Source organism: Aotus nancymaae, unplaced genomic scaffold, assembly GCF_030222135.1.
Source record: "Aotus nancymaae isolate 86718 unplaced genomic scaffold, 86718_ANA_hifiasm-v0.15.2.pri h1tg000076l, whole genome shotgun sequence".
Classification (NCBI taxonomy): domain Eukaryota; kingdom Metazoa; phylum Chordata; class Mammalia; order Primates; family Aotidae; genus Aotus; species Aotus nancymaae.
This window is the reverse complement of record NW_026988491.1, coordinates 13,110,219-13,132,556: the sequence shown is the minus strand read 5'-3', so window position 1 is coordinate 13,132,556 and position 22,338 is coordinate 13,110,219. Positions and strand designations below refer to the sequence as shown.

Here is a 22,338-nt window from a genome sequence, read left to right as displayed (position 1 = left end):
TATCTATTTAAATAAAATAGAAAATCTATTTAAAAGAAACAAACACAGAAGTACTGTCGTGAAACTTCGGTGCTCTGCATAAAGCTTGGGAAGAGAGGCAGGGCCTCCCAGCATGTCTGGAGTCCTCAAATTAGCAACCTGTTTCCTTGTCTGTAAAATGGGTGTAGAAATGGCCGGCTAAGAGGACAAGGACACTCGTGTCGGGAGTTGGGCAAGCCCTCGACAGCCTCACTGAGAGCGCACCAAGGACCACCTGCGCGCTGCCGCTCCTGGGGCTCCCACCCTACCCTCGGACGCCGGCCTGCGGGCGCGCGTGGCGGTGCTTGGAGCGGTCTCAGGTGTTCTGAGCCCCCAGATTGGGAGTCCAGTGCCCTGCCGAGCCCGATCCCCAGCGCAGGGTCCCATCGCGTCCTCCCGCGGCCCGGGGACGGGGTGTCCCCGCCCCGCCCCGCCCCGCCCCGCGCCTCCCACGCGCGTTCTCTGAGGCTGACCACGCACGGCTGCGGGGCCCACGCGAGGGCGGGGCGAGCCGGGGCTTTGTGTTCAAACCGGCCAATGGGTGGCAGAGGTGGGCGGTGACGGCCGGTGGGGACTAGCCAATGGGCTGCGGTCTGTCAGCGTTGACTGACAGGCGCACATATACACAGTCGGCCACACGCGCGCCGCCCGGTCCCACTCGCGCAGCGCGGGCCTTCGCCGGCCGCATTGTCCGCTTGCCCGCTCGCGTCGTCCCGCGTCGCCGCTCTTCGCGTGCCCGCGCGTCCCGGGTCCGGCCGCCGTCTAGCCCTGCGCGGAGCGCCGCCCGCGGGATCCCCACGCGGAAAAGGGGCGCGTCCCAGCGGTGGGCGGGCCTCGGACGCCCCCGGCCCTGCTAGGAGCCTCCGCGGCAGCAGGTGAGTGCGGGCGCGCGCGGGCGAGAATGGGGGGCCGCGGCCCGGCCTGACCCCGGGTCACCGTCGGGCCGCTCGGGTGGGGCCGCGCCGCCAGGCCTGCTTCTTCCTCCCCGGGCCTCGCTGGGCCGGCTCCAGCCTCCGCCCGGGTCCGCGGCCCCCGCCCCGCCGGCCGCGCCACTGGTCAGCCGGGAGGGTGGTGTCTGCGGGAGGGACTTCCCGGGCAGCGTCCTGGGAGGGGGAGGGCAAAGGCCGGCTGCCCCAACCCGGCCCGGGCAGCGCCTACGGGTTTTGTGCCAAACAGGCCGTTTCCAGGGACAGGCAGTTCCCAGCCTCTGCCCGTCAGAACTCCGGGGCTCAGAGGAAGGCCCGTTTTGTTCAGCTCTAAAACAACAAAACAAAACAAAGCAGTGTGGGGCGCGGTGTGACTTAAGAGCGAGCCAGGAAGGCGCGCCTTTGGTGACAGTTTCTGCAGGTTGGGCCTGTGGGAGTGAGGGGAGGGGAGTTAGCGCCGGACGTGTGGCTGGTCCCACAAGGGCGTGTGGCCTGGCTGTGCCCAGGGAGTGGAAATGTCATGAGGAAGATGCCCCAGATCTAGTTAACGCTGAAGGTTGATGGGAAGGGCGGAATACAGAAAAGAATGTCTCCCAGCTGAGGATGCTTTAGGTGAGGGTTTCTAACTGATTGTGGGGGAGGTGGGGCGGGGGTGGTGTCTATTCTGATGCACCGTAGTAGATTTCAGCTCCTAGAGTCTCATTTCTTGTTTTGGAGAATGGGACCTCCGCCGTTTTCTTCTTGTGACACCCAGACTCAATGGTAAACTGTTTTTGTGATGCCAGGATGCCGCAGGAAAGACTAAGAGGCATCTCTGGGAGTTCTGGGAGGGTGGAGGCAGGTGCTGACAGTTTTCAGCACTCCCTGCTCAACCTCCATCAGAATCTTAAGTTCTTCCCAGCGGCAGCTGAGTATGGTATAAACAAATTGCCTTGTCTCTGCCCTAGGCAAAGGCGTCACCTCTTTCAGCGGAACAGGGCCTAAGAGGAGGAGCCCCGGTGTGGGCTGCGGGAGGGAGCCTTCAGGTGGGGGAAACACGGGTGAGGCGGGGAGGGGAGGGGGGATTGCCTTATAAGGAAAGGAATAGAAACAAGGACTCAGGCCAACTTCCTTCTTGCCTACTACCCATCAGTCCCTTTTCCAACACCGGCTAAAAGTAGGGGGGGGATGCCAGATGGGCATTTGACCTGGGAAGACGCCAAGAAGGCCCAGACGTGAGGCTGCTTGTTTTTCAGAGGAGGACTTTCTAGCTGGACTAACCAGACTTTCGCGTTTCCGAAGCCTGGGTTGGGATGCATACGTCTATAACCGCCAGGCAACCCTGAGAACTGGTCATTTAAGTATCAACCAGGAATATTAGAAGTGATCAAAAGTCACAAGTGCTAGGAATTCTCAAGTGACTTTGTCATCCGGGCCAGCAGAGGCCCTAAGGTTGGGAGTCCTCGTGTTGGCTGTCGGGGATTCTGAATTCGAGTGTCTAGGCCTGAGAGGTTCATTCACCTTCCTCATGTCACAGAATGCCACCTTTTGCGAGATCTTTGCACTTCGGCCTCCTTTGTCATTATCAATTCCAGAGCCTTGATTTCTGCCCCACATGGTAACTGGAACTGACTGTAATTCATGCTGCCCGCCTCCCTATTTTGTTAGTTTGTAACAAATATTTGTTGTGTAACCAGTTTGTATACAGCCTGGTTTTGAGCCTGTGTGGGGCTAGAAGAGATTCTAGGTGAGGACACATAACTAGAATCTTCAATACATTCCTGAAACAACCGGAAAACTTTATGGCTGAGTAGAAAGACCCAGGCCCTATAGCCTGTCAGAGCTGAGCCCAAAGCCTGGCTTTGTCTCTTACAGGCTGGGGACCATGGGAAAGTTACCCATTGCCTTGGTGTCCAGGTTCTTCCCTTGTAGATGGGAGTAATGATACCTACCTTGCTGGTGATGATCAGAAATGGGGTGTACAAGGAGCCTGGTCCCAGCAGACGTTTACTGTTTTATCATCATCTTAGCAAGATGTGGCAGCAGGGTGTGCACCGTGGGGACAGAGAGTGTGAGCACCATCAGGACATAGGTGGGAGCCTGGCCAACAGGGTGAGACCTGTCTCTGCTAAAAGAAAAAAGAAAAATCCTCGGCTGGGTGCAGTGGCTCACACCTGTAATCCCAGCACTTTGGGAGGCCAAGGTGGGTGGATCACCTGAGGTCAGGAGTTCAAGACCAGCCTGGCCAACATGGTGAAACCCCATTTCACCTCTACTAAATATACAAAAACTAGCCAGGTGTGGCGGCAGGCACCTGTAGTCTCAGCTACTCGGGAGGCTGAGGCAGGAGAATCACTTGAACCCGGGAGGCAGAGGTTTCAGTGAGCCAAGTTTGTGCCATTGTCCTCCAGCCTGGGTGACAGAGTGAAACTCTGTCTCAAAAAAAAAAAAAAAAAAATTACACGCCTGTAATCCCAGCACTTTGGAAGGCCGAGGTGGGCGGATCACCTGTGATCAGGAGTTTGAGACCAGCCTGGCCAACAGGGCGAAACCCCATCTCTACTAAAAATACAAGAATTAGCCAGTCATGGTGGCGCACACCTGTAATCCCAGTTACTTGGGAGGCTGAGACAGGAGAATCGCTTGAACGTGGGAAGCAGAGATTGCAGATTGTGCCACTGCACTCCAGCCTGGGTGACAGTGAGACTCTTTATCTCAAAACAAAAGAACATAGGTGAGGTCTACATGGGGAAGGTTTTCTATCAAGGTTTGCTGTGGCCCTTGATCAATGACCACGTGTCAGCGAAGGGACATAGCTAGAGCAAAACTCGGAGAAGTCTCTAGGGAAAGGCAGGTGAGACAGCTGGACCACAGGGCGTGCAGGAGTGACCAGAAATGTGCAGGTGCCTGTCACGGGCCAGAGTCTCTGCTACTTGTCAGAAGTCGAGGAAGACCCAGTTCTGGCTTGTGCAGGATAAAGACAAGGAAACTGAAAATTGGGAAGCCTGTGAAGAGCACCCGGAAGAGGCTCCAGAGTCACTAAGTGAGCCCGAGGCCGGGCATGACTCCAGTCGACTCGAAGTGTGGTGCGGGGGTGCTTCATAGATCCCTGCCTCGCCCCCCATCAGGGCTGTTTAGGCTGAACGTGGAGGGGGTGGTCTGTTCTCGGCAGGGAGGCGATGCCTCTGACCCTCCTCCGTGAAAGGAGCTGGGGGCAGCTCCAGGCCTCACATGCAGTCCTCCTCTTCTCTCTCCTTAGAGTCTCTTCAGGGGAAGAGTCCACATCTCACCGAGCCATGTCCCGAAGAAGCCAGCGTCTCACACGCTACTCCCAGGGGGATGATGATGGCGGCAGCAGCAGCAGTGGAGGGAGCTCGGTGTCTGGGAGCCAGAGCACCCTGTTTAAAGACAGTCCTCTCAGGTAGGGCCCCGAGGGAGTGCCACAGCCCCTGGTGACCCCACACACTTTTGGTCGCTGCCTGCACGCCCTCTGGTCCAGCCTTCCACCTGCCTTCTTGTTGCAACCTTCGTGGGCAGAGATCGAAGGACGCGGGCCCGCATCCAGTCAGGGGGGTCCTGCCTAGCTCCATGTGTACGAGCTCACAGCACCCCTTCTTCTCCCCCAACTGTGAGCCGGGGCTGCTGCCCTCATGCTTAGAAAATAAGAAGTGTTAGGCCGGGTGCGGTAGCTCACGCCTGTAATCCCAGCACTTTGGGAGGCTGAGACAGGCTTCCGAAGTGCTGGGTTTACCTGAGGTCAGGAGTTCGAGACTAGCCTGGCTAACATGGTAAAACCCCATCTCTACTAAAAATACAAAAGTTAGCCAGGTGTGGTGGTGGGTGCCTGTAAACCCAGCTACTCGGGAGGATGAGACAGGAGACTCACTTGATCTCGGGAGGCGGAGGTTGCAGTGAGCCGAGATCATGCCATTGCACTCTAGCCTGGGCAACAAGAGCAAGACTCCATCTCAAAAAAAAAAAAAAAGAAAACAGGAAGTGGGGAGAGGCAGCTTCAAGCATAAACCAGGCCGGAAACCCCAAAACTGCAGGCTGGGCTCACAGGAACGCCCTCTGGTCTGGATGGGCGGGTAAGCCTGTCCTCCCTTTCTGGCCCCACGCTCACATGTCTCACCACCCATCCAGCCTCAGCAGCTGGCCAGTGACATGGCTGAGGATAGGCACAGTCCCTGGGCCACTGGGAAATGAGCTGTGGCAGCAGCTGCCTGGTTCTCCTGCCCCACTCACATACCTGGTGCCCAGAGGACAGGCCCTGAGGCATGGCTGGCTCCAAGGCCAGGCCAGGTCTGTCTGGTTGCGCGCTCTGGCTGGGCTCACCTCCCTGCTGCCTGCCTCTGCCTTCACTGTTGTCCCACAGGACCTTGAAGAGGAAATCCAACAACATGAAGCGCCCGTCCCCAGAGCCACAGCTGGGCCCGTCCTCCGACCCACACACCTCCTACTACAGTGAGTCACTGGTCCGCGAGTCCTACATCGGCAGCCCGCGGGCCGCATTCCTGGCCAGGAGCGCCCTGGAGGAACTGCACAGTGACCCCGACTGGGGTGAGTGTGGAGCCCTCTCTCGTGGGGCTTTGCTTCCTCCGCCTCCCCCTGAGATACTCCTCGCAGTGTCCCCTGCCGTCCTGGCATTCCCTCCTCAGAGCACCTCTTTGCCCAGGCCCCACTTTTCAGAAGCTCTTGGAGGCTCAGAAGAGCCCCTGCTTCTTCCCTGCACAGGCGATCACCTGCGGGTGCGGAAGAGGAGAGGCACAGGCGGCTCCGAGAGCAGCAGGGCCAGCGGGCTCGTGGTGAGCAAGGCCGCGGAGGACTTCCTGGGCTCTTCCTCGGGCTACTCCTCTGAGGACGACTACGTGGGTAGGCGATGCTTCCTCCCTTCCCAGCAGATCCAAAGCTGCCAGGAGGCCTCAGGAAGGCTGGGTGGGGAGCCCGGGGAGCTGGAGGGAGCACAGCGAGTAGCAGGCACATCACCCCTCCCTGCATGTGCCCCAGCCTGGCCTGTGCTGGCCTCTGGCACACTGGGCTGTGACTGCCCCTCGCTTCTGTCTTCCCCACCCTACGGGTCTGTGGCAACCTAAGGCTGACACGTTTGCATTCAGACTCATTCCAGCACTTTCCCGTGGGGCTCCACACACGATGGGTGCTCGGTCTTCCTGAGTGATGTGTGTGTCAGGTCCCGTCGTCTGGTCCTGAACGGCAGCTTGAGGGTGGCTGGTGAGGAGAGTGAGGCCGGCAGGAAGCTCTCAGAGGAAATAGATGTCAGAGACTCCCATTCCATTCGACTGCACGCCAGGGCTGCGTGGGGCTATGGGGATGCAAGGAGGGTGGGTGACTTGTGGCTCACAGAAGATAGCAAACGAAGAGGCTCGAGAGTGACAGAGACTGAGCTGGTGTCCTGGTTCCCTGCAGGCTACTCGGATGTGGACCCGCAGAGTTCTGGCTCACGGCTCCAGAGTGTCATCTCGCGGGTGGGCTCCTTACTCTGGATGGTGGCCACATCACCAGGTGGGTGCTGTAACCCATGCTGTTACTTCCAGTCTCATGGGTAGGAACTTCTTACCCATCTCTGCAGTTGGCCATCCTGTCCATGCAGAGAGACTGTAGGACCGTTGGGGAAAGGTCATTCTAGAATAATCGCTGGGAGCCCAGAGCTATGTGGACCCCCTCGCGTGGAAGGGCAGGAGCAGCTGCAGAGCAGGACAGAGGGCGTGGGCAGGTGGGATCCAAGGAACTGGGTCCCGGCAGGGCAGGACAGAGGCACATGGGCTGGTGGGGGCGGGAGGACCACAGACGGGACAAGGGAGAGGTGCCCCTAGCCACGGTGTGGAGCCTTAGGCTTGACCGTCACTCTTCCAGGCCGGCTCTTCAGACTTCTCTACTGGTGGGCTGGTACCACCTGGTACCGTCTGACCACAGCTGCCTCCCTCCTTGACGTCTTTGTTTTAACCAGGTGAGCGAGACTCTAGCCTTGCCAATAAATCACAAAGCCCTGGGGCTGAGGGACCAATAAAGTGTGTCAGCCTGTAATGGTCGATTCTCTGAGGGTTTTCCCCAGTTTCCCTGGACCTTTTATTAGCCATCATGGAGTAGCCTCCCCAGAGCCCACCCCTGCCTGACAGAGGATGGACTCAGAATCATTCTCCCTGAATCGATAGCCCTTTGAGGCAGGATTCCAGAGCACAGATTATTTCTTCCTGGACACATTCTACTAAATACCACTCCTGTCCAGCTGTGCCTGATTCTCAAACACATGATGGCTTTCCTCCTGCAGGCAAGAAATGGGGTTTCTCAGAAAGTCCATTTCCTTCTCGGGCCTGGGACAATCTAATCCGTGAGTTCCCCACTCATGGTCAGAGTCACAGAGGCTGTGCCTGAGGATGCTATGGGTTCGTTCCCCAAGTCTCCCTATACCAGCAGAACCAGGATTTGAGAACCTGCCTCTTAGGCAGAAGAAAGAAGACTGAACCCAGAAATCAGGACCCCTCTGGCCATCATCCAGGTCCGGGTGGAGGGGGCAGCTGGCCACACTGAAAAGAAGGGCAAGGATGACAGGTTCCTTGTTATTATTTAAGGAGTTCTATTCATTTTTCTACGTTTGTTTACTTAGAGGACCTATGTAAAAATCTTCGAGTTTTTCAAAGACCACACTATTTCTATTTTATTTTATTTTTGAGACAGAGTCTCACTTCATCACCTGGACTGGAGTTCAGTGGCATGATCTCGGCTCACTGCAACCTCCACCTCCTGGTTTCAAGCGATTCTCCTGCCTCAGCCTCCTGAGTAGCTGGGACCACAGGTGTGTGCCACCACACCAGGCCAATTTTTTTTTTTTTCTTAATTTTTAGTAGAGACGGGGTTTCACCATGTTAGTCAGGATGGTCTTGAACTCCTGACCTTGTGGTCTCAGCCTCCCAAAGTGCTGGGATTACAGGTATGAGCCACCACGCCCGGCCTACCACACTATTTTTAATAACATCAGTAAAATTCAGTCAAAATTGTCCCATCACTCTAAGACCTGCCTGGCCAGAAAAGCTCTAATGTGCCCAGTCTGGCCCTGTCATGGTGAGAAACTCGAGGCTGTCCTCCCTAGCTCTAGTTCAGCACCCAGGAAAACATCTCGGGGGACTCCCAGGGTGCAACATGGAGGCTTGGAGCTCTCCTCACACCTCCACCTCCCCTGACCTGCCCTCCCTCGTCGTCCAGGCGCTTCTCGTCCCTGAAGACGTTCCTCTGGTTCCTGCTGCTGCTGCTTTTGCTGACGTGCCTGACGTATGGTGAGCCTACATGGGGAGAGTGGAGGGAGGGACAGAGATGTGTTCGCTAGAGGGGTGGTGACCCTTGGCAGGCAGAGAAGAGGCAGGACAGGATAGAGTGAGCCCATGCCTGGGCAGGGCCTGAGCCCTGGACTCTGGACCATCTCTGCATGGCCCTTCCCACCTCTCTTGAGCATCCTTTGTGCCACCCTGGGCAGGGACACACCTTGGTGCCATAGCACTGGGTGAAGAGTGGATGCCCTCATGTTATCAGCAGTCATCCTCCCTGCGCTCCAGCAGGGACATGGGCTGTGAGGGGGTTATTTTTACAAGATCAAAGTAAATCTTGAGTTGTCTAAAAGTAAAAACAATGAAGCGGCAAAGGGAAATAAGTGCCTTTTTTTTTTTTTTTTTTTTTTTTGAGACAGAGTCTCACTCTGTCGCCAGGCTGGAGTGCAGTGGCACATTCTCTGCTCACCGCAACACCTCTGCCTCCTGGGGTCAAGTTATTCTCCTGACTCAGCCTCCCAAGTAGCTGGGACTACAGGCACATGGCACTACACCCAGCTAATTTTTGTATTTTTAATAGAGACAAGGTTTCACCATGTTGGGCAGGCTGGTATAAGTGCCTCTTTTTACACCAGTCACTTACCAGCTGCCTTGAATCATCCCAGGTGCCAGCACAGGCCTGCCTTGGTTTGGTTTTTGTCTGTTCTGAGACGATGTCTTGTTCTGTCACCCAGGCTGGAGTGCACTCACTGCAGCCTTGACCTTCTGGGCTCAGGCAATTCTCCTGCCTCAGCCTCCCAAGTAGCTGGGATTACAGGCACTCGGCACCATGCCTAGCTAATTTTTGCATTTTTAGTAGAGACAGGGTTTTACCATGTTGGCCAGGCTGGTCTCGAACTCCTGACCTCAAGTGATCCACCCATCTTGGCCTCCCAAAGTGCTGGGATTACAGGGTGAGCCACCGCGCCTGGCCCTTCCTTGTTTATATAGACATTTTGTGTTCAGCTTTTCCCTTGACAGCTTCGCTAGTTCCATACGAATTGCCTATGTGGTTCTTGGTTCAATTTTAATGACTATACCAATTAATTAAAGACCATTCCTTTTTTTTTTTTTTTTGAGAGTTGGTTTTATAAGCTTAATATCATTCAACTTGTATTTCTCGTATTAATAACAGGGTAGAACACTTTTCCAAAAGTTAGCTTCCTTTGTGTGTTTGCTGTTACAAGAACAGGTGGTTTATATCCAGTGCAAACTGAGCACCACCCTTAAAATAATAATGATTCTTTTTTTTTGAGACAGAGTTCTGCTCTGTCACCCAGGCTGGAGGGCAGTGGCACGATCTTGGCTCACTGCAAACTCTGCCTTCCAGTTCAAGCAATTCTCCTGCCTCAGCCTCCAGAGTAGCTAGGATTACAGGTACACGCCACCATGCCTGGCTAATTTTTATATTTTTAGTAGAGCTGGGGTTTCACCTTGTTGGCCAGGCTGGTCTCAAACTCCTGACCTCGTGATCCCCCTGCCTCAGCCTCCCAAAGTGCTGGGTTTACAGGCATGAGCCACTTCGTCCAGTCAGTGATTCTTTATAATTGCATAGCAGTGTACCCAGAGAGCACTTTCCCATGCATTACCTCAGTTCAACTTGAGCTTCACTGTGGCCTCGTGGGGTTGCTGTAGTCAGTGCTGTGAACACATCATGTGGAGATGTGCCACATCATGTGGAGATGTGCGTGGAGAGGGCTGAGTGACCTGCTCAGGGAGCATGTACATGAGGGTCATGTCCAGGGTGGGCTTCAAGCCCCATGGGCCTGAGCTGCCTTTTGCACCTGCCAACCGCTGGTGCTTGGGTAGCTAATGGAGGGTTTTTTTTTGTTTTGTTTCTTGAGATGGAGTTTTGCTCTAGTAGCTGGGATTCCAGGCATGCATCACCACGCCCAGCTAATTTTTATATTTTTAATAGAGATGGAGGTTCTCCATGTTGGTCAGGCTGGTCTTGAACTCCCGACCTCAGGTAATCCACCTGCCTCAACCTCCCAAAGTGCTGGGATTATAGGCATGAGCCACTGTGCCCGGCCACGAATGGAGCTTCTTAAGGCCAGAAAGCCCTCTCTCCCCACCACCTGCCCCAGAGCTCCAGAGTAAACGGATCTCAAACAGATGGCCCCAAAAGCAGGATGAACATGTCTCTGTGTGGCTACAGCTTGGTGCTCATGTCTGGGCCGCAAGCAGCCTCTCTTAGAGGGGTTGGTGCTTTCTGTTTTAGTGACTCTCAGCCGTGGCAGCCCATGACGGTCACCTGGGAGCTTTACAAACCCACCTACACAGGGGCCCCACCCCAGACCAATTAGCTTGCTCTCCAGAGGGCAGGCCCAGACCTGGTTGTACTGAAAGCTCCCGAGGTGATTCTGACGGCCAGACAGGGCTGAGAACCACCATCAGGGCCTCTGGGCCATGTCCTGGATCATCCCTAACTCATTCAAAATGTTTTCTCCAAGTTTTGCCATCTATAGAAAAACGAAGGATTTCCGAGGGGGTGTGAGAATGAATATACTCTGAGATTGTCAGGTGGAAGTTGCCACCTCAGAATGGGAGCACCTGCATCCCTCTGATGCCTCTGGAAGGGCATAGCTCGACAAGTGAGATAGGCCGCCAGCACTGGCAGGGATCAGGCAGCCACCCTCCCTGGTGCACGCCTCTTGCTGGAGGCCCAGCCTGGGTAAAAGCCTCTCCCCTGTGCACAGGCGCTTGGTATTTCTACCCTTATGGGCTGCAGACATTCCACCCTGCTCTGGTTTCCTGGTGGACAGCAAAGGACAGCAGGAGGGAGCATGAAGGCTGGGAATCCAGAGACTCCTTACCACATTTCCAGGTGAGTCTCTGAGGGTGGTAGCTCCCAAGAGTTTAGCAATGATTAGGTGACAGTGAAAGTGGTGGGTGCCTTCAGCCTGCCTCACACCTTACACACAAAGCTGAGGTTAGTTGCCATCCTATGAGACACAGAAAACAGAAAGAAAAGGAATCCAACAAATTGTCTCATCTTCTTTATTCCTTTTCAATACAGTTTCACAAATATTTACTGAGCACCTTCTGTGACTAAGGTGATATCTCAGTTACCTCTTACCACAGATAATCTACCCCTAAGAGTAGTGACTTAAAACCTTAAGTGTTTGATGAGTTCATGAGTCTGTGTGGTCCTTCTGGTCTGAGAAAGGACAAGCAATCTTGGCTGGGCTCATACTTGCCTGTGTGTGTCTGTCTGCAGTTGGCTGCGGGTCAGCTGGTGGCCAGCTGGCTGAAGCCCTCGCCTGGGACAGCTGTACTCTGTGTACACTCTGCTCACCCGGCAGGCTAGCCCAGCTGTTTCTCACAGCACCCAGGCAGGGCTCCAAGAGAGAACTGAGACAGCCAGACCTTTGAGGCCTCCATCCAGAACCAGCACACCGTCACTCCGGCCACATACTGTTGGCTACAGCAAATCTCAGAGCCAGTCCAGATTCAACGAGAGGGAAATAGACTTCACCTCTCAGCAAGAGAACCCACAAGGTCACGTGGCAGAGGTGTGGCTGCCGGGAGGAATGAGGGTTGGTGGCCATTTTCATAATCTGCCAGAGTCTAAAGATGGATCAGGCCCAGGCTGTGTCCTCAAGGAACCTGCATTCAGCATAACCAGAAAGTGAATGTGAGCACAGGTCCTGATACTGACAACAATTTAAACCTCTTGGCCACGCCTAGTGGCTCACCCCGTAATCTCAGCACTTTGGGAGGCCAAGGTGGGAGGATTACTTAAGGCCAGGAGTTTGAGACTAGCTTAGGCAACACAGTGAGGCCCTGTCTCTATTTTTGATAAAACTTTTCATTTCCTAATTAGAGTTATTTGACCTGCACTTGTGCCTCATTGAATTTAATTTGGTATCACGTTTTTATTATTCATTTAAAAATTTTTTTGAGGTAAGGTCTCATTCTGTTGCCCAGGCTAGAGTGCAGTGGTGCAATCATAACTCCTTGTAACCTTGAACTCCTGGACTCAAGCAATCCTTCTGCCTGCCTCAGCCTGCCAAGTAGCTGGGACTACAGGCTTGCACCACTATGTCTGTCTAATTTTTTTTTTTTAATTTTTATAGAGACAGGGTCTCACTATGTTGCCCAGGCTGGTCTTGAACTCCTGGTGTCAAACAGTCCTCTTGCCTCAGCCTTCCAAAGTGCCAGGAGTACAGGCATCAGTCACTGCACCTGGCATAGTATCACTTTTTTTTTTTTTTTTTTTTTTTTGAGACAATCTTGCTCCATCCCCCAGGCTGGAGTGCAATGGCACAATCTTGGTTCACTGCAACCTCGGCCTTCTGGGTTCAAGAGATTCTCCTGCCTTGGCCTCCTGAGTATCTGAGATTACAAGTACCTGCCACTATGCCCAGCTAATTTTTGTAATTTTAGTAGAGACGGGTCTCACGACATTGGCCAGGCTAGTCTCGAACTCCTAACTTCAGGTGATCCACCTGCCTTGGCCTCCCAAAGTGCTAGGATTACAGGTGTGAGCCACCAGGCCCGGCCTGTTTGTGTGCTTTTTGAGTCATGCAAATGTATTGCCTATTTAAAAACCAGAATTTCTAAAACTCAGAACCTCTCTGCTGCTCAGTAGCTCCCTGCCCTTTAGTTGAGTTTTTATCACTTCCCCTGGCGATGATTTTGTTGGTAAGCCCAACAGCATTCTCAAATTCATGACACACTATCAAATGCCACCCTCAGTCCAAATGACATTTATTCCATTTTCTTTGTGGGACATCCAGCTAAAGAGGAAAAACAGCACATTTTGCAATTATCTTGTCTCTTAGCCATAGTTACCTAGGGAAGGAGTGAAAGCCATTGAGAGTCCACAGGTGGAATGCCCAGCCCTGGCTCCCCTGACCCTGTAGGAGGCGGGGAAGGGGTGAGTTTCAGGCCAGCAGGTCCCCCGGCCCCCTGCAGCTTCCAGTCCTCCTCTTGGACTATCGCTGCATTCAGACGCTCTCCCTGGCCCACCTTCCTTCCTCCTTTGGGATCAGACTTCCATACTGTGTCCTCAGGGACCCTCCTTTGTGGCCGGCACCCAGTGATCCCGGCTCCCAGCACACCCAGCTCAGAGGTTGGCAGCCCCTGCCCACGAGCTGCAGCCAGCCCTGCATGGACTGATGTTGGGAGTGTCTCTGGGATCTTTTCCTGTTCTTTCTGTGTTGGCTGTGTCAGGGTGGTCTTTGGGAAACACTGTCATCCAAAGGTCCCTCACCCTTTGGCTCTCTCTCTGTGCCCCACCAGGCTGAGCAGCATGTTCTGTCCCGGGTGCACTCTCTGGAGCGGCGTCTGGAAGCTCTTGCTGCTGAATTTTCCTCCAACTGGCAGAAGGAGGCCATGCGGCTGGAGAGGCTGGAGCTGCGGCAAGGGACCCCTGCCCAGGGAGGCAGTGGTGGCCTGAGCCACGAGGACACCCTGGCGCTGCTGGAGGGGCTAGTGAGCCGCCGTGAGGCTGCCCTGAGGGAGGATTTCCGCAGGGAAACCGCTGCTCGAATCCAGGTAGGAGGCGGAGTACCTCAGGGTGGGAGCTGGGTGACACCCATGGGAACGCGTGGAGGTGCCCAGCAGGAGAGACAAGTATTATTTGGGATTAGACAGCTCTGCCATTTAGCAGTTACACTTTTTTCTTTTTTTTTGAGACAGGGTCTCACTCTTACCACTCAGGCTGGAGTGCAGTGGCATGATCTTGGCTCACTGCAACCTGTGCCTCCCAGGTTCAAGTGATTCTCCTGCCTCAGCCTCCTGAGTAGCTGGATTACAGGCATGCATTACCAAATCCAGCTATTTTTTTTGTATTTTTAGTAGAGACAGGGTTTCACCACGTTGGCCAGGCTAGTCTCAAAACTCTTTACCTCAAGTGATCCGCCTGCCTCAGCCTCCCAAAGTGCTGGGATTACAGGCATGAGCCATCACGCAAGGCCTACTCCCCTTCTCTAAGCCTCAGTTTCCTCCTCTTTGATGGAGACCATCATGTCTCCCCCACTCACGTGGTCAGCTGTGTGAGTAGAGAGCTCTGGCATGGTGCCTACACCACACAGGTGTGAGTGCAGATGAAGCAGGAGTCTTGCATGATTCAGAGAAGCAACATAGTCTAAGGGCTGAGAGCCAAGGCTTTGGAAGCAAACAGACCTTGTTTAAATTCCCCTTTCACCACTTCCTAGTCATAAGGGTCCCCGTAAGCCTGACTGTGTCAAACCTGTCCTCCTACTCTTGTCTGACAGGAAGAACTGGCTGCCCTGAGGGCAGAACATCAGCAAGACTCAGAAGACCTCTTCAAGAAGATTGTCCGGGCCTCCCAGGTCAGTGGGCCTGGGCACTCAGGGCTGTGACAGGGTCCTGATCCCATCCAACCCTCGGCCTTTCCAAAGGGACCGCATGGGTGTTGCATGGGGAGGGGTGTGCCTGCCCCTGACTTCTCTATTTGACCCCCAACGCCTTAGTTGGAGAGCTGTGCCAGGGCTCTCTGGGGTTGGCTGGGGCACAGCGGCCTGTCACGCTGGTGTGCACGTGCTGAGCGTAGGTGAACAGATACCTAAGTGTGTTAGGCAGGGACCAGCCTCATGAGGGCTTTGACCAGGAGGTCAGTTTGATTTTTGCTGCAGGGGTCGAGACCTTGGGCAGGGGTGTGGTTAAGCAAAGACTCGAAGCAGATTCTATTCTGGAACACTAATTTCTAAGTATTTCTTGTATTTGTCCCTTCTTCCTACACAGGAGTCTGAGGCTCACATCCAGCAGCTGAAGTCAGAGTGGCAAAGGTACGGGGCGCCACTAGCTGGCCCCGGCCTGCTGCTCCCCAGTCCCACCCTACCCCCCAAGGCAGGACTGGGGAGCAGAGCCCCAGAGCAGAGTTCTGATTGTCTTACCAAGCTGGTGGCGGGGGTGGCTGGAACCGACTCAGGACCCCTGCCTAGGGCCTGTCTTTGAGGTGCTGTGTAGGTTAGCAGGGGGGTCCTGAGGGCAGGGGGCAGGCCCTGTGATGGGACTGGGATTCATTTATAAACACACCATCCTGTGTAGGTTAGCAGGGGGGTCCTGGGGTGGGGGGCAGGCCCTGTGATGAGATCAGGATTCATTTATAGACACATTATCCTTTCTTACAGCCTTATGTAGCCACCTTCTCATGCCCTAGATGTCCGTGCTTGTGGAGGGTGTGAGAATCTGAGCAGAGTCACTTCTGGACTCTGGGCTTAGAAAGGGAGGAGGCCCAGAATTAGTTCCTTGGGACAGGCAGGCCTGCTCCTCAGCACCTGCACTGGGTTCTGCAGCCAGAACCTCCAAGAGAGGCCTTGCCTCTTCTTGGAGTCGCAGTGAGTGGTGGGCACCCGCCCTCGTGACAGGAGCCCACTAGGGGGCCCTCTTTCTTCTTCGGTGTGGCCTTAACCTCCCATCAAAGAGATGCGAAGCTTACTCTTCTCTCTCTGGGACCAGCATGACCCAGGAGGCCTTCCGGGAGAGCTCTGTGAAGGAGCTGAGGCGGCTGGAGGACCAGCTGGCCGGCCTGCAGCAGGAGCTGGCGGCTCTGGTGCAGAAGCAGAGCTCAGTGGCAGAGGAAGTGGGCCTGCTGCCCCAGCAGATCCAGGCCGCACGAGATGATGTGAGTGGGAACCACCAGGGCCCCGCTGGTCCCTCTCCTCCTCCTCTTGAGACGTGTCCTGGGGCCAGCAGAGCAGACACCCCTTGCCCCTGCAGCCTCTGTGATGCCCAAGAGACTGTGACGCTGGCTTGGCACACGTGGGCTTTCATTGACAGGCGTTCTTCCTGTTTTTCTGTCAGGGCCCACAGAGAGCATTCATAACTCTTTTCTCCAGTGACTTCCCTCCTATCCTATCCCTGCTACCCAGCTAAGCACTGGCCTTAGCCCTGGTTCTGTCATAGCAGCTCCTGCTGTCCCTACAAGCCCCTCAGGGTGACACCCATTTGGTTACTAGGTGGAATCTAAGTTCCCGGCCTGGATCAGTGAGTTCCTTGGCCGAGGCGGCGGGGGCGGCGTGGGGCTCCTTCAGAGAGAGGAGATGCAAGCTCAGCTGCGAGACCTGGAGAGCAAGATCCTCACCCACATAACAGAGATGCAGGGCAAGTCGGCCAGGGAAGCCGCAGCCTCCCTGGGCCTGACGCTGCAGAAAGAAGGCGTGATTGGAGTGACGGAGGAGGTGAGGACCACGTGCCCCCCTCCACACACCCGCCCACAGCTCTCTTTCCCGGGACCCCTGGACAGTCCCACACTGCCACCTCCCTGGCAGTTTCAGAACAGAAGTGCTGAGCAGGAGGTTCTGCATGCTATGGGGCCGGCATGGGTAGGGGTAGCAGTGCACCCACATCTGCCTGGGCACCAGCACAGTGCAAGCCTAGGAGGGGTCAGCTCATGGGTCCTGGGCCCACGGCCGCGGGGTGACAGGGGGACATGTCTCCTCCCTGCCGCGAACATCTCTGGTGCCCACATGGCAGCAGGTGCACCGCATCGTGAAGCAGGCCCTGCAGCGCTACAGCGAGGACCGCATCGGGCTGGCGGACTACGCCCTGGAGTCAGGAGGTGTGTGCTCTTTCCTCGCTTTGCCTTGTCCTGGACCCTGCAATGGCCAGTCCCCTGGCATCTACCAGGTTGGCGGTGGGGCAGAGCAAGCAAGGCTTGGCAGGATCAGCAGAAATCACCCAATCTAGAACCCACTACAAAGGCAAGAGGCAATTCAGGGAAGTCAGGATGTACTGAGTGCCATTCTGGGTCGGGGAGAGGCTGACCTTTATAGCTGCTCTGGGTGTCTGGGTTAGGGTTAAAGACTAGGCCTGGGGCATCTGTCATCCGTCCTCAGCGAGGAGATAGGCAGTGACCTGAGCTGGGTCGTCGTCCTCTGCGAGAGCCCACTCTGCCTTCCTCTCCTGTCTCAGGGGCCAGCGTTATCAGCACCCGATGTTCTGAGACCTATGAGACCAAGACGGCCCTCCTCAGCCTCTTCGGCATCCCCCTGTGGTACCACTCCCAGTCACCCCGCGTCATTCTCCAGGTGGGCACCTGGCAAGCACAGCAGCAGGGGCTCTGAGCACACTGGGGGACGGTCCCATCCAGGGTCAGCAAGAGCTGGACTCAGGGCCCTGTCCTGACATGACTTTCTGCTCCTCCAGCCAGATGTGTACCCAGGCAACTGCTGGGCCTTCCAGGGGCCACAGGGCTTTGCTGTGGTCCGCCTCTCTGCCCGCATCCACCCCACGGCTGTGACCTTAGAGCATGTGCCCAAGGCCTTGTCACCCAACAGCACCATCTCCAGTGCCCCCAAGGACTTTGCCATTTTTGTGAGTATCTGTCCCGTGGCAGGGCCAGAGGGGCTTCAGGGGGATCCTGTGGGCCTCTCTACTGAGGATCAAGTCAGGGTCACCCTTGGACTCGGAGGGAGGGGAGTGGATTTGGAAGAGGTGGAGCCAGCATGGGAGACAGCACTTCAGCCCCTATTCCCTCAGGCTTTGGAGGCAAAAACTGTGGCACAAGGGAGTTAAGTGGCTTGTCATAGGCCATGCTGGTGCCTCACCTGCTGGGTGGGAGGAGCAGGGACTGGAGTGGGGAGGAGGGTGTTCTTCTCACTGTTCCAGCCCCTCCCCACATCCCTCCACTCTCTTTGCAGGGATTTGATGAAGACCTACAGCAGGAGGGGACACTCCTTGGCAAGTTCACTTACGATCAGGATGGCGAGCCCATTCAGACGTTTCACTTTCAGGTACAGGATTCCCCATCTGGGTAGCAGGCATTCCCTGGGCACTTCCCCTGCCAGGCGTGGGGCTCAGAGTGGGATGCCCTGCCCTCCTTTCCCACAGCTCAAGAGGTGACATCCAAATGGGGTGTAAGACATGTCCTGCAGATGTCAGCATAGGGGAAGGTGCCTTCCAGAAGGGCAGCATAAGGAAAGCTTCCTGGAAAAGGGCACCAGGAGGCGGGCTTTACACAAGAGGGGTTGGGTGGCCAGGAAAGGAAGGCCGGGAGAGGTATTCAAGGAGCTGCTGCCAGCACGTGCCAGGGAGCGGGCATTCTACCATGGCCAGCTGGGGCCTCAGGCAGTGCATATGGCTTAAACTTCGGTGGGCATCCCATCTCCTAGGTTAGTTAGAAATGCAGATTCCCAGTCTCCACCCCAGAAAAGTCTGGTTCCTTAGGGCTGACGGGACCCAGAAGCCTGCATATGAATAAACCATTGGCCTGAGCCCCACACCGGGGGAGTTCTGGAGTCAGGAATTGGGTTGCAGGGATAGTAGGAGGTGGACAAGGGACACTGGCAGGAAGAGAGGCTGCAGAGAGGCAGGAATTCATCCCTCAGGGCTCTAGGGGAGGCAGTGCTGTGCTTCAGGTGACAAAGCCATGTCCATTTGACTAACATTACTATGTGACTTGAAGGGGGTGGGCCTGGGCCCAGTTGCAGGGAAGCAGCCAGAACAGGATACGTGGGGGAGGGGGCGTTGGGAGTGAGGGCAGGGAGGGTCCTGAATGTCGGGCTGGACTGGAAGGGGATGGGGAGGCCGCTAGGAAGGGGGCTGATGCAGAGCAGGGAGCAGGTCTGGCTGAGTCTGAGGCATCTGTGGGACAGTCCAGTGGAGCTGTCAGGAGAGCCAGAAAGAACTGAGTTGTCATCGGCTCTGAGGTGGTAACTAGGCTGCGAGAGAGGTTGGGATTTCTCTTTAGGAAAGTATAGCGGCCAGACGAAGTGGCTCATGCCTGTAATCCCCACACTTTGTGAGTCCCAGGCGAGGGGATCACTTGAGCCCAGGAGTTGAAGACCAGCCTGGTAAATACAATGAGATTTTGTCTCTACAAAAATTGTTTAAAAATCTAGCCAGGTGTGGTGGTGTGCACCTGTGGTCCCAGCTACTGGGGAGGCTAAGGTGGAAGGATGCGTTGAGCCCAGAAGTTTGAGGCAGTGAACTGTGATCGCACCACTGCACTCCAGCATGGGTGACAGAGCAAGACTCTGTCTCAAAAACAAACAAAAAAATGGTAGAGGACAGAAGGATGTGCCAGAGAAGGGGGACAAGCCAGGAGTGTGCTAGGCCTGTGGCATCTGCTCAGGTAAGGGATGCTGCAAACGCTGTTTCCAACACTGGCTAGACAGAGGCCTGATGGGCACTTGAGAAGAAGAATCAAGTGTGCCACACATCAGCATCTAAGAAACCCTCTATGAAGATGGTTCTATCTGTTGATCACAATAAAAAAGTGATTGTGGAGAATTCATTCCGGTTTCAGATGAATCATGCTACAGGTGGCCCCTTAGCCCACTGGCTGGAAACTGCTCGGGGACTACACAGGAGCTTTTGAAGCGCGGTTCTCTCCAGAGCCCCAGGGGAGGAGCAGGGGAGCCCTATGGCCCTAGGTGTGGTTGTCCCCCCGGATTCCCACCTTCTCCATCAGTGAGGCCTCACAGGTCTGATACTCTTAATCTCTTTTTTCTCTACCCAGGCCCCTATGATGGCCACGTACCAGGTAGTGGAGCTGCGGATCCTGACTAACTGGGGCCACCCAGAATATACCTGCATCTACCGCTTCAGAGTGCATGGGGAGCCCGCCCACTAGCCCCGCTTTCTGGTGCCTGCTGCCAGCCATCTGGGAGTAGGTGAACAGCACCTCACTGCTTCCCCCACACGCTTGCTCAGCGCTCTGACTTCCAGAAGCATGAGAGAGGAGCCTGTGGCCCCATGGGGATGAGCAGGGTCTCCTGAGCAGCAGGTGGCTCGAGGCGGCCAGCAGCCTCCAGCAGCTCCCTTCTTTCTTCCCTCCATGCCAGTGGTGTCTGCTTCCCCTCCTGGGAACGTGTATATATGTAGCATATCATGGGGTACTGGGAAGTTGGGAGAGGTGAGACCTGGCTGCCGTTGCCTGGGGTCGGGGGCTGGTGCCCAGGAGCTGCTACAGGCAGGCCCATGGATGAAGCAGGTGTCAGGGCTGTCAGAGGGGCGAGCTAGGGCCTGGGCTAGGTGAGCTACCCTATGCAGGGAAGCAAGGCCCTCTGGAAGGAGGGTATTCAGCTCCAGGGCAGGATAGGACTCTCCCCAGGCAAGAAGCGCCTGATGTAGGGGTGCCCTCTACCTAAAGCCTGAACCACAGGGTCCCTGAGGGACTTCTACAGAAGCGTGTATTTGTCCCAGGGACAGTAGCAGTGGGCCATGGGGCTGCTTGTGTCCTAACAGAGACTAGCTCCTGTGAGCTTCTAAGGGGCCCAGGGCCAACCCTGTAGGCTTCCCCTCTGCTGGGGACAGTAGTTGCTTTTCTCTCCTGATGCTGGGTTGGGGCCCACCCTGCTCCGCATTCCTGCTGGGGCCTGCCAGTGCCTCTGAGCTTGCTTTCCACATTCTCCTGGGGTACAGAGACCCAGACGTGTCTTTGGGGCCATTAGCATCTGGGGTTAGCAAGAATAGTGGGGAGCATGGAACTCCCTGGGCTCTGTGAGGACATTCAGGGTATCCGGGTGGGAGGTCTGTCTGCACTGGCCCCCTCATCTAACCAGGCCCTGATGTAGAGGCCCTCCATTCAGGCTGCCTCCTTGGGCTTTAGCAGCCCTTGTTCAGGTAGTCTCCTTTCTGGTTTGTTCTCTGTGGGGCAGTTGGTGAGGGCTGGGGGCAGAGGCTGGCTGGCAGAAGTTACCCTGGGTAGGGAAGGGGGCAGAGGGGACTTTTAGAGCCAGCAGGCCCCACTGTATTATGTATATATTTTTCAAGGTCTGTTTTTCTAACTGAAAAGCTAAGGGCTTGGTTCCTAGCCCCATTCTGTGGGGCACTGGGTGATACTCAGTTCCTTGTTCCTGGCAATAGAGGGGCTTGGGGCACTGGTTCTGGCTGTGTTTGGTGGTCTGGCTGTGGGGAAGGGGCAAGAGGGCAGGCAGCCTCCTTCATTGCAGCGCTGAGCCTCGATCCGCTCTGGAGCACGAGGCTGGACGGTGGTGGTCAGGCAGCCAGGCTGTTTTGTGCTCTCCTGTCACAAATGCTGCACTATTGGTTCTTAGGTTTTTTATCTCCAGATCCTAATTTATGTCTATGCAAAAAATAAATGATGCCCAGGAGCTGTGGGATGTGGCTTTCATGTGACCTTTGCACCACACCTAGGGCAGTTGCGGGAATGAATTCTTGGCCAAATGAATGTCCCCAAAGACTTACTCCTAAAGTTCAGACACCCACACCTTTCACCTAAAGCCCAGTTGTGGTGATGGATGGGACCTGAGGTAGGTCTCCTCCACTGTTTGTGGGTCCAGGATTGGCAGGAGGAAGAAGTGAGGTGGCTTTATTAGCGGTCATTGATAACCCCGTCACCAAGGACAGCAGCCGGGGCCGGGGGTGCTTTCCTGTCTCTCAGTGCCACTGAGCAGAAGCAGAAAAAGTTATACTTACCTACTGGCCATGTCCACTTGGAGTGCAGTGATTCTCCTCCATGGGAATTCACTACTTGCCCCTTGGACCTGTGGCTGGAAGGGACAAGGAGGTAGGGCCCTTAAACAGCCAGCAGCTGCCAGCTCAGGGGGAAAAACAGGCCCTGACCTTCCCCGCAGACAGCTCCCCAGACATAATTCAGAGTGGTTCTCGAGCCTGACTCTGGAGCCTCTCACACTGACTGTGGCACCTGGCCCGGGGCTGGTCCTCATCATGGCTGAGCAAATAAAGGCAGAAACCCAGTCAATAGGAAGGGCTGTGGAGACAGTCACAAGAGAGGGACTGGGTGGGGCAGAAATCCAGCCCCAAAAGCCTTGGGCCAGCTCCTCAGCCTCTTGGGAAAGAGCTGGTCCTGTGCTCGCTCCCCTTCACTAACACCTGCTCTGCCTCTGGCACCATCTCAACAAAGGAGACATCCCTGAGCAGCACCAATAAACAAGTCCCTGGAGCCCAGAGCCTGGGCTGGGCACGTGCCCTCTGCCTGTCTGTATACACTTAAATCCAACTGGGCCTGCACAGCACAGCCCCCACACTGCCTGCTCCACGGCACTTCCCCCAACCCAACCCAACTCAACTCGTGCTGCCCCTGTGTGTGGCATACTCATCTGACCTTCTCTGTGCCAGGGAGTCTGATGAGCCGGAACAGTCCTGACTGTGGAGTTAGTTAGGGATCTGGCCATCCCCATCCCACCATCACAGGCCTT

At 55.6% G+C, this 22,338-nt stretch overlaps 1 protein-coding gene across 3 annotated transcripts; it reads left to right on the top strand.

The window, feature by feature from the left end:
• Positions 1–824: 824 nt before the first annotated feature.
• Positions 825–21,270, top strand: SUN2 (Sad1 and UNC84 domain containing 2). Of its 3 annotated transcripts, none has more exons than XM_021668754.2 (18): positions 825–893; positions 4,183–4,344; positions 5,299–5,483; positions 5,658–5,795; positions 6,348–6,443; positions 6,795–6,888; positions 8,142–8,212; positions 10,939–11,066; positions 13,487–13,741; positions 14,464–14,541; positions 14,954–14,997; positions 15,671–15,836; positions 16,171–16,392; positions 16,688–16,772; positions 17,126–17,241; positions 17,360–17,527; positions 17,854–17,946; positions 19,674–21,270. In XM_021668754.2, exons 2-18 carry the CDS (start codon positions 4,220–4,222, stop codon positions 19,785–19,787), a joined length of 2,178 nt encoding a protein of 725 aa, XP_021524429.1. In that variant the 5' UTR covers positions 825–893; positions 4,183–4,219; the 3' UTR covers positions 19,788–21,270. The 3 variants fall into 3 exon arrangements, with proteins under 3 accessions (XP_021524429.1, XP_012314393.1, XP_012314389.1); XM_012458970.3 differs by lacking the exon at positions 825–893 and adding an exon at positions 1,363–1,556 and having other exon boundaries at positions 16,691–16,772; XM_012458966.3 differs by lacking the exon at positions 825–893 and adding an exon at positions 1,368–1,556.
• The last annotated feature ends 1,068 nt before the right edge of the window (positions 21,271–22,338 follow it).

Excerpts from the sequence above, each read along its gene's own strand:
- SUN2 (XM_021668754.2), top strand. The coding sequence starts at position 4,220 with ATGTCCCGAAGAAGCCAGCGTCTCACACGCTACTCCCAGGGGGATGAT. Across the intron at positions 4,345-5,298 it reads TTTAAAGACAGTCCTCTCAG|GACCTTGAAGAGGAAATCCA; the intron begins GTAGGGCCCCGA and ends GTTGTCCCACAG. Across the intron at positions 5,484-5,657 it reads GCACAGTGACCCCGACTGGG|GCGATCACCTGCGGGTGCGG; the intron begins GTGAGTGTGGAG and ends TTCCCTGCACAG.